Source organism: Fundulus heteroclitus, chromosome 1 (genome assembly GCF_011125445.2).
Source record: "Fundulus heteroclitus isolate FHET01 chromosome 1, MU-UCD_Fhet_4.1, whole genome shotgun sequence".
Classification (NCBI taxonomy): domain Eukaryota; kingdom Metazoa; phylum Chordata; class Actinopteri; order Cyprinodontiformes; family Fundulidae; genus Fundulus; species Fundulus heteroclitus.
The window spans coordinates 40089912-40101330 of NC_046361.1; the positions used below are offsets into that span (position 1 = coordinate 40089912).

The 11419-nt window shown below is 39.8% G+C and overlaps 1 protein-coding gene across 1 annotated transcript in view; it reads left to right on the forward strand.

The window, feature by feature from the left end:
• The first annotated feature begins 858 nt into the window (after positions 1 to 858).
• The window catches only part of LOC118556947 (macrophage mannose receptor 1-like), a 21105-nt gene continuing 10544 nt past the window's right edge, over positions 859 to 11419 (forward strand). Inside the window, exons 1-3 of the mRNA XM_036125887.1 lie at positions 859 to 1014; positions 4879 to 5098; positions 5180 to 5518. Coding sequence (XP_035981780.1) covers positions 907 to 1014; positions 4879 to 5098; positions 5180 to 5518 — 667 coding nt within the window. The 5' untranslated portion in view covers positions 859 to 906. The remainder of the gene's footprint in view (positions 1015 to 4878; positions 5099 to 5179; positions 5519 to 11419) is intronic.

Sequence of the window (11419 nt, forward strand, 5' to 3'; positions counted from 1 at the left end):
GATTCTCTCTCCTTAAACGGTCTTCTTGATGCGTAGGTTTATCCCAGAGTTGCTCTTGTATTGTTAACGTTTCCACTAGCACCTGTTCAGTGTTTTGGAACTTCTCCTCAGTTGCCACAATTCTTGCCTCTGCTTCATCTAGTCTCGGGTTGATTCCTGTGATTTTGTCTTGAACACCTTCAAGCTTTCTGGTTGTTGTCCTGCCTAAATCCTCTTAGTTCCTGGAGAATACGCATCAGACTCACTGGTTCCCCTTCCTTATCCATCTTATCTTCTAGCATTGGTATCCTCGTGTTTCAGTCCTTCACTGACTTTTTACCCATCTGTCTCCAAGCCATCACTTACCCTTTCTTGATATTCTCCACATCAAAATTTGTTTTTTTCTTGGTTTTTGGGTGAACATTCTTGCTTTTAGTCAGGAGACTAAGCTCTACGTTGCCATACCTCAGGACTCAGGTCTCCCATGTTTCTGATTTTCAAATTTTTTTTCTTTATCTTTATCTTTTTCTTTTAAGTCCACAATCAGATGTAAGCATGTGTTACTTGTGACCTTGCCTATGTAAATAAAACAGTTTTGAATAATTTTTCAGGAAAAACAGATTATGAAGAATGCAAATAGCTTTTCAATTTTCTGCTTATCCACAGACTCAAACTGACAGATCAGAGCAGGGAACTAAGAAGAATGGCTTTACCGTACATAATCGCTGCTGCGTCAGGCAAGTACTGTTATAAAAGTTTATTATTATTATTATTCCACTTACACAGTATGTTTTAAATAGTTACTGGACAGATTTCAGAAGTCAGTGACCTTTTTGCCTCAGTTCTGATGACTGTTTTTGTGTTACTCCAGTGCTGCACATCATCACTGCACGTCAGTTCCATTTTATTAATGAAAGTAAAACCTGGATGGATGCTCAGATGTACTGCAGAGAAAAATACGCAGACCTGGCAACTGTACATGACATGGAAGATGTGAAAACTCTAAACAAAATCTTCAAGGATGCAAATCGCTATGTAATTTCCTTTTTTCTCTCTTTGTTCAAAGTTTCTGAACTTTCAGACAATGGGTAGTTTCCGTTCATTCCATCAAGGAAACATTACTGCTCAGATTATAATTAGCATTTAAAGACTTTACAGTACTGTTTTTTTAGCTGAAGTTATTTAAATTTTATAATTTATTTATATTGCCCTTTCCATATCCACAATAATGGTGACCAAACTATTTGAAAAACTCAATATACAAGAAGAAAACCATGCAAAGAGATAAATGAAAATATAAAAAACAGGTTAATAGTATTATAATTAATAATAATAATAATAATAATAATAATAATAATAATAATAACTTTATTTATTAAGTGCTTTTCTTCAAAGTGCTGAACAGTAGATGATAAAAATACTAAAACAAGAAGTAAAACAATAAAATTTACAGTTTTCATAGATTGACGCAGCAGTCAACTCAAAACCCACATTTTTTTTCAAAACAGTTAACGCAGAGGCCTAAACAGTAGCAACAATGGTCAAAATTACACATTTTGTTTGCAAAAGGCTCCAACTCTGCAAAAACATTTAAAATATGAACCAAAACCAAATTTTGCCCTCAAACAACACAACCTGCACACAAATGTTTGCGCCATTCTAATCATTCATTACACAAGGGGCAACAAAATACAAAATACCACACTCAGTGTGAATAAGTGCAGCAATGCTGGTTCATTGTAGCCAAAGACTGTACGCAGCTTACAGTATCATTTGTAGTCTAATTTGCCTTGCAAAAAATTGATCCAGAGGCAGATAAGATGTGATGCAAATTTTATTGATTTTTCATTCTTTTTTTACAGATAAACAAATGAAATATTCAAAAAAATGAAAGATTCCAACAGAAAATACTAGGGCTGTTTGTTTCTATTAGTCCATTCTTTCCTGACGAATAAGCCACATGGCCTCATCTTCATCACATTCAATATTTTCCCTTGCGATGCACCTGGGGAAAAATCTTCTTGCATGCCTGATCCATCCATGACATGCCTCTCACATTGTCCCAGATTATCACAAAGAGTGGCATGCCAGGCTTCGACACCCTTCTCTCCTGAGGTGGGATGAGCCTGTCATGCAGGGTGTTAAGAAATGCAATGAGGCGCTCAGTATTGTAGGGGCCCATCGCTGGAATATGACAAAGGACTCCAACATTGGAAATAGCAGCACACATAGTTATGTTGGCGCCCCTCTGCCCTGGAACTGTAACGGTGGCCTATGGCCAATGAGGTTCCTCCCACGTCGCCACGTCATTTCTTCAACCGTTCAACCGTTTACAGAGGTTGAAGCCGGCTTCATCAACATAAAGGAAAACATGAAGTTCCTCCTCAGCTTCAAGCTCCATGATTCGCTAATGAACAAAAAAGAAAATCTTTAAAATTACATTTACGTACATAAAAGTAACCCCAGTTGACAATAAAGTAACTGTATGATTTGCCAAGGAATAAGAGTATAGTGCTGTAATGTTTCCTTACCTCCACATATTGGCATCTAGTCTCCTTCACAGCATCAGAGTTCCTCTGGAATGGAACTCTGTAAAGCTGTTTCATTGCCATATGGTTCCTTCTGAGGACACGGTTAATTGTGGTCACACTCACAGTATTTACATTTTTAAATACGCCCTGATCTGCAATCACTGCTGCCCAGGTTTCACACAGCCTAATGGCGTTATTTGCCAGAACCATGTTCACAATGGCTGCCTTCTGCTCAACACTGAAAATTTTGAGTCTACCACCACCAGCCGGTAGCCTTTCAATTCTGTAAAGAATATATGAAATGTGGAAAACAATTACATGAAATACTGTATAGCAACATTACCTGTTCTCCAGTCGGAAAACTCTGACAGTGGATGCAACAGTGTTTCTGTTGAGAACAGGTTAAACTCTTTATCCAGCCTCTCTATGTGAAAGGCCATGATTTACTACATGGTCAATCACAGTTGCCTGAATTTTGTCTGTAACTTGAGCCCTTCTAGCTAAACCTCCACCTCTACCTAGCATATGGACCCATCTACCTCTTACTCTGCCTCTCAAGACCATCCATTCTTGCAAAGAACAACACACAACATAGCCCCTTTTAAGGCCTGCAGACTGACTGCAAATTTAAAAGTTGTGTGAAGAAGTGTCAAACAGGTGCTTCAGTGATTTCATACTGATGAAGAAGTTTCTAAAAAGCTTGGAACATATGGTTTTTGTTATGCTACCACAGCTAAAGCAATGGAGTTTGGATTGCTTGAATGACATCTGCGTTAACTGTTTTGCAAAAGGGCGGGGAAAATGTCTCAAACCAATGAAAATGCTCTGCTGAGATGGTGATGATGAAAACTGAGAGGATGCCAGTTTCTTCAAACAGGTCAAAGCAATCAATGAAAACTGTAATAACATAAAAACAAAAAACACCAATATTAAAACGATATGGTTTAGGCATTAAATTAGGCTGTATAGGATAAAGTGAATCAATAGGTCTTTAGTTTGGCTTTAGAAACCTCCACAGAACATGGCTGCCAAATGTCTAAAGGGAGATTGTTCCACTGAGACGGGGCACGAAAGGAAAAAGCTCCTTGGGGACTTTTAAAAGATCATGCCCTGAGATCAAAGAGTCCATAGTTGAACTTGGTTGAACGTAAAAACAACGTAGATTATTCGTAAGTAAAAAAAAATGCTGTGGAGCAGTTCTCCAGTTAGAAGTGAACAAAACGGAGTGTCAAAAAGCTGAACGCAGATGGAGAAAGACTATACTCCAGGTTCACCTTTACATCTATAAAGACAGACTTTACAGATATAACTTACAACTGAAAAATGCAAGGGAATCTTTCTTTATCAACAAAAACATTAATAAAACTCGTGTCTTATTCGCCACAGTCAACAGGTTAACAAACCATCCTGTGTCTGTTACTTCTGAACTCCACTCCACCAGGGCCTGCAATGAATTTGCTAACTTCTTTACAGAGAAAATCCATAAGATCAAAGGATGAGTCTGTACATCCATATCAAGTTCAGAACCAAAACTGTATTCAACTAGAACTGATCTTGACAAAATGTTCCAATTCATTCAAATAACCAACAAAAGCTTAGAGGAAATGATTCAGCAGCTAAGTTCCTCCTCCAGCTGCCTTGATGTTCTCCCCACAGTTTTCTTTAAGAAAGTTCTGCCTGTCATAGTGTCTGATTTGACTCAGATAATAAACACGTCCCTTCTGTCAGGTGTTTTCCCTGAGTTCCTTAAAACAGCAATTATCAAACCACTGCTGAAAAAGAACAATTTAGATAAACTACTACTGGAGAACTACAGGCCCATCTCAGAGCTCCCTTAATGAGAAAGATTATTGTAAATGCTGTTTTTACAGTTAAAGACCTTCTCTTTTAAAGTACCCTTTCTTGCTGTGTAGCAATAAGAAATGCTGTGGTAATTTTAAAAAGAGCAGTTGGACTGTAATAAATCAGGTAAAAAGCCAATGTGAGTAAAAACATTTGCAAGAAACGGTACAGATGTCATAGACATGACAGGACAAAAATACATTTTTTCTTCTGATTTAGACCCACATAAGGCCCATTTATAGTTGTGGTAACACAGGAAAACAGGAAACAGTGGAGCAGTTTGGGAAATTATTTTGTGCAGAGAATATAAATAAAGCAGGTGCTGTGAGCAAAAAGTAAGCAATTCATGAATAACCCCTCATGTTTTATTCACTGAACCATACAAATGGTTGGGGTGTCTGTCTTCTTAGTGTGACTATGAAAAACAGAGAGTTAGGACTAACAGGAAGGATAGAAATGGGATTAAATGTGGAGCTTTAACATTCTATAGTTTAGTTATTATTATCATTATTATTGTTATTTGCAGCCAGTGTGGATTGGATTGTATGATGACAGGAATAACTGGAAATGGTCAATATCTGACAGCAGTTTCTACAAAGATGGCGAAACTGAGTTTAGAAGCTGGTTGTCTACTCAACCAAATGAATATGGATATTTTGACTATTGTGTGACAACAGATTCAAATGGAAAGTGGAATGACAAGGACTGTAAAACATCCTATAACGTAATCTGCTCTGATGTGGAAGGTAAGGTCTGTAAATCAAACAAAACCACCAAGCCCTACAGTTTCGCAATTTTGTTTCCAATTAACTGTCGTCTGTTTTCAGGTCAGAATGTGACTTTTGTTTACATCAACATTAACATGAATTGGACCGCAGCTCAGAGCTACTGCAGAGAACACCACACAGACCTGGCCAGTGTTAGAAATGATTTGGAAAACACCAGGATCAGAGAGATGATTCCTGGGGGACAGTTTGCCTGGATTGGTCTTTTCAGAAGTCCCTGGATGTGGGTGGATGGCCTGAAACCCTCACTGAGATACTGGGCAGACTCTGAACCTGATGTTGCAACAGAAATTTGTGCAGTAGCATACTTTGGCCCTGGCTCCTCAGGGAAATGGGCAGACTGGAACTGTGCCCGGAAGACAACATTTGTTTGCTTTAGTGGTAAGCCTTTACTCAAATAATAATTTTGTTGCCAGCGCACCATATAGGGTTCACAGTGTCCATGTAAAGTGACTAGTTTGGTATGTATGGGGGGTCTGCAAGGTGTACAGTCCATATTGGGGGTTGAAGGAGTCTTTTATGGTTGTCTGAGCACTGGTCAGGCAGCGTCTGCCACCAGTGTCAAGGATGGAGGGAAGCGCTGTCCTGATGATTCTCCCTTCTGCCCTCTGCTGTCCTCTCTCCACATTTCCAATCTGAGGTATTTTAGATTCCAGGGGCCTGTTTCAGAAAGGAGGTTAAGTGAAAACTCTGAGTATGTTAACCCTGAAATGAGGGAAACTCTGGGTTTTCTGTTTCAGAAAGGGAGGTAAGTTAAACCTGAGAAAGCAGAGTAAGTCAAGCCCATTTCTGAAAGAGAGGTAATTTATACTCAGAGTCAGTTACCATGGCAATTTACTCTGTGAACCTAACCTGGTCGGGAGCAGGATTTCTTCAGAAAACCCAGAGTTTATTTTGGTCTCCTCCCCTTTTTTAAAGAGGAAGTGGTGTTTAAACACCTCATTGATTCTTTGGGGACATATTCATTGCTCACATTTCAGCAGAGCGCATCAAAGGGAATGAAATGACATGACCTTTTATGGATGATCCTGTTGACGAAGAGGCTGTATTACTTCGTAGGGAGTTACATTTACGTCGGGAAAGGATTTTGAGGCCCAGAGTGGATTTTTTGTCATATCCCTATCCTATCACAGCAATTTATATGGTGTTCTTCATTTGCTAAAAAAAAAGAAAAAAAAAAAAGATTTTAAAATAGTTTCAATACTTCCTAGAATTCACCTGTGACCATACACTCACCTCTAGCTTTAGTTTCAGAATGTCGATTTCCAGATCTGCCTTTTGGATCTGGCGGTCCAAGTATACAAGTTCTTTGCTGTTTTTTTCAATCTTTTTAATAAGAAGAAGTCTATATAACTCCTTAACTGCCTTAACTGGCAACTGAAAATACATTAGATTAGAGTTACATCATGAATGTAGTCTAAAATTCAGAATGAAACTGTGGCATTTACTGTAAATCACTGAACTGTGTCCATCTGTGCACAAGAAGTTGATGGACCTTCCTCCTGCTGTTCTTCCACACTCTGGGGGGTAGAGATAAGAATGACCATTTATAGATATAAACTTGGATTCTACAGGCTACTCCACATATAAATGTGAATGTGTAGATTGTTTGATGTGTAGACATATAATTAGGGCTGGGCAAGTTAACGCGTTAATTTTGCGTTAACTCATTAGACTATTAACGGCGATATTTTCTTTAACGCGCATTAACGCATGTTGCTCAGATGCTTTTATTTTGTAAAGGTCTGTTGCTGCGGTGTAGGGCTTTGAATCAGAACAGTAAGTGGCGATAATGCGCCAATAACCTCGCTGTCAGCCAAGCCTCGGATTCAGAGGAAGAAAGATACTGGCCGGAAAAAAACAAAGCCGACATGCGGAAGGCGGTGTTTCCCGCAGGTACCGCGAGCGAGCTTAGGCGAGGCGAGGCGAGGCGGTGAGTTGGCGGCCGGAACAAGTTTTGTGCGGAGCGGAGCGGAGCGGAGCGGAGCGGAGCGGGGGGGGTCTGCATCGACGCCGTCGGTGAAGTCGCTTCTCGTTTCAAAGTATCCATGCCCTGCCATTCACTATATGAACGCGAGAAAGCAACAACAAAAAACCGCGTGTTAACGTCAAATAAACGCAAGTAACGCAAGCATATCGAGTTAGCAAGCATTTCAGTTTAAAGTTCTTCCAGCATGGAATATGACAGAAACAAGTTAGTTGTAACCACTGCCAAGTTAAATTTTGGTATTGAACATAAAATGGTAATGCTGCTCCTTGCGGTTACCTCAGAAATTGCCTGTTTTTGGTAGATTTTTTCCCCATAAAGAGAATTCCCTGTCAGTGGCAATAAGCTTTAATTTATTATTATTGCTATTTTTTGTTTTACATGTTTAAGTTGAGCTTTACACTAAATATGTGTTACTGATAAGTGCTACAAATGTTACAACACTTTTGTTCATATGGCAGCAGAACATTAAAATAAAAGTGTTCTTTACACTACTTTTGAATTCATTCTTGGAGTTTGTAAATACAATGCGATTAATCGCGATTAATCGCGATTAATCAGGGCGATTAATCGCGATTAAATATTTTAATCGTTGCCCAGCCCTACATATAATATTAAAATTACCTCTGTAGGCCTGTCTGTGGCAGCAGAAACGTTTTTTTCATCCCCATCATCCTGTGAAGATGAGCATTTCATAAAGTAAACTTTATAATACTATTTGTCATAATTGATGGTGTATGGAGTAGGCTACTGACAACTGTATGGGGTACTGTTGGGACAGGAGGCTCCAAGAGGCAGATATTACCATCCAAATCTGTTGGGACCAACAAAAAACCCAACCCAAAGTAATATCAATGGAAATATCACATTTAGTCTATATAAAAAAAATATTCCAGCATTTAGGCTCAGGGCCATCTCTTCTGCATTTGTCAGGGGTGGTGGTGCAGGTCCTCCCCCTGTTTTACGAGCCTCTGCCTTCTTTCTGTTGGCTGAGTAGAAGTCAAATGAGAATGAACATTTAGACCTATGTCAGAAATGCTGCTGCACTGCTAGACACTGAATGCCATTTAGTCATTTAATATGTCAAATGTTTGTAAAGCCAGGTAGCTACTCTACACCTATGATGTGCTCAAGGCTTACCTGCTTGAAGTATGTTTTTATATTTCATTTTCAGCTGCTGCCATGTTCTTTTGATGCCTGCAGGATTGCACCTATCCATGAAAATTAAATTAGGTTTAATAAAATACTGTTCTTCCAGTTTCACCTCTGATATTATAACAGTTGGGTAAGTTACTCTAAAATAGTTCTTAATTACTAACTAAAAATGTTATCTTCAACAAGTCTTAATTAGATTAATGTAATAATTACTGTCTCTAGACAGTATTGGTCTACTTACTAATTTGTTTTACTTACTTATTAATTACTTTCTAAATCCTAAATCAACCTCAACCACTTGAACAATACAAGGAGAGACAAGAAACTGCACTAATGCTTCTAATGCTTTCAAATAATCAATATTCAATTGCATGAATTATTCTTAAATTGACCAAAGTGTGTAACTAGAGGGAGAAAGTTAAATTAAAAATATACCTTTTAAAATTTGATATTAAATCCACTATTGTTTTATAGTCTTTAATTTAATTACAGTATTTGGATGACTTAGTAACTTAATTCATTACACCCAACACTGTATAAAAGTAATTAAAATGTAAACTTACGCATTGACTCGAGCAGCGATTTTGACCCAAGCTAACTCTCTCTCCTTCACCGCTGCAGCCGTGTTGCTTTATTTTTTTTTTAATACATGGTCAAATTCTGCATTTGCTTGCATAAGCACATCCAGTTCTGCTGGTGAGAAATATGCACACCTTTTTTTGTCTGACGCTGTTGCCATGGTGACTCGTAATATCTGCGCTCCATTGATAATGGCTTTTTATAGTTGTGGTGCACGCGCTTAACTCAGAGTCAGTGAACTCAGAGTTGATTGAACTAACTCATTTCAGCTGTTCTGAAACCCAAAACTCAGAGTTTCCCATCTCAGGCTAAGTCAACTCAGAGTTCAAGTTTTAACTCAGAGTTGGTTGAACCTCCTTATTGAAACAGGCCCCAGGGGTGTGTTTTTCTTAAACACAATATTGATCTTTTTTGTTTTGCTGACATTGAGGATCAGACTAGTCACACTAGTCCACAAGATGTGTCCGCTCTTCCCTGTAGCTCAGTTGTACATGATGAGCTCCTACACTGTTGTGTTATTTGAATACTTAATGAATGTGGTTCATACTGAACCTAGCACGGCAGTCCTGGCTCATCAGGGTATAGAGCAGAGAGCTCAGTATCTAAGCCTCGGGGGGGGGGGGGGGGGTGCAGACTGGGGTCAGACTATGAGGAAATCCATCAGCACTTGATTCCAAGTTAGTTCACCAGGTTCTGGGGGATGATTTTGTCGAATACTGAGCTGAAGTCCAGAAAAAGCATACCCATACGTGGGTGTTGTCTTCTCCATCTGTTCCACTGTCAGAAGGTTTCTGTCTTAGAACAGGAAAGGACGGCAGCCCGGGCCAATGACGTGTTATGTCTGTGATGATGTAATCCACTGGCCAGCACAGTCTTGGACACCTGCCCTGGTATATTGTTGGGGCCTGCTTTCCATGCATTAAATCTTCTCAGTGTTCACATCAGCTGTCTCAAGTCAGAGTTCCTGTTCAATTAGGTTTGGATTTCCTCATAAAAAATTTGTTGGGAGCTTCAAACTAACCAAAGTAATTATCCAGTGTGTTACGGCCCCCCCCCCCCCCTTTTTGTGAGGAGGGGAGTAACATGACAACCACAACAATTTGACAGAGTCCAGGTGAATGTTGTATAAAGGAGGGATTTATTGATGACAAAAAAATCCCGAGAAGGCTCACACAAACTGTGGGGGAGAAAGGGGTGGTTAGGTGGTGCCAAATCAAAGAAAGTAATAAAACAAAACAGGGCCTAACTACCGTCTGGGCTAAAGAAACAAGAAAACAAAAACCCTGCCTATCTAATCTAACAAAAGTTTCCACCAAAACTTTACATGGGTGGCACCCACCTACTTGCCTAGTGTATCTAACAGAAAAACAAACCTCTACGTGATGAAATGTACAGGGTACCCAAAACTTACCTCACCCTCTAACTCCCACCACAAACCTTCACACAAAGAGCAACAACACAAGCATCAGGTAACAAAGTCAGTTGGATCTCTAGCTCTCCCCAGCTGGGCTGCTTAAATAAGGCCTCCCTGGATGCTGATTGGCCCATGGTTGGTGAGAATCAATCAAGGGAGATTGACACCAGCTTTCCCCAGTACCTGTGAAGAGACAAAGGGGGAGGGGAAAGAGAAACAGCCTGCAGGCATGTAACAAGTGCATTTGGAAAGTTTGTGTTGCCCCCACGAAGTAAAAGAGCAGCCTTTTAGTCTGTGATAGTCTGTGATGCCTCATTACATGCATCTGGTCTATGATATGTTGTGGAAATATCAATGGATTTTTTCCTTGTCATGGTTTTACCAATTGATTTGGTCCACATGCAGAACACACTCAGGAGATCAACACAGTTTTTAAAGGTTTATTGAGTAAGACGTGCCAGTTGTCAGGAATCAGGGAATGGGTGCTTAGGCCGGTGCAGCAGAGACTTGGCGGTAAAGACCCGCCAGGGAGGAATAGGCGGGGCAGTTCCAGGAAGCAGGTGAGTTACTATTTGATCTTGGTCTTGAGAGGGGAAGCACTGTGGAGAGTGAGCAGGGTGTGACCACAGGAGGACTGGGAAACCTGGAGGCTGCCAGCTGAGAATGAAGAACCAGGGAGTCTTCTGAAAGGCTTACAGGTGAATTCTGGGAAACTGAGCAGGGATCTGGAGAGCAAAGCACAAGGATGTCCGAGTCAGCGCTTAGATATACAACAGGAGTTTCAGAGGCTAGAGTTACCACTGTGAGGCAACACTCTGGTAAAAAAAGTGCTGGCACTTTATTGTATCTGTAATACTGTGTCTGTTGGTTGTGCTGTTTTTTTTTACATCTCTCTTTGAAGGTGGTGAAGCAGACTTAAGACGTTTTATGATTCTCTCCTTTTGTCTCCTCTTTCTTTCACCTTTTCTCCCTTTTTTTCTTTTGTTGTTTTTCTTTTCCTCTTCTCCTTTATCGTTGTGGTGTCCATATAACATGAAATACTCCCTGCATGAAGTATAATAAAACTGTACAACGGTTTTACAACGGTTTACAAATCGTTTCCCAATAAACCTTTTACTCCACCGCTGCCCAAACCTGTCCTTTTCTC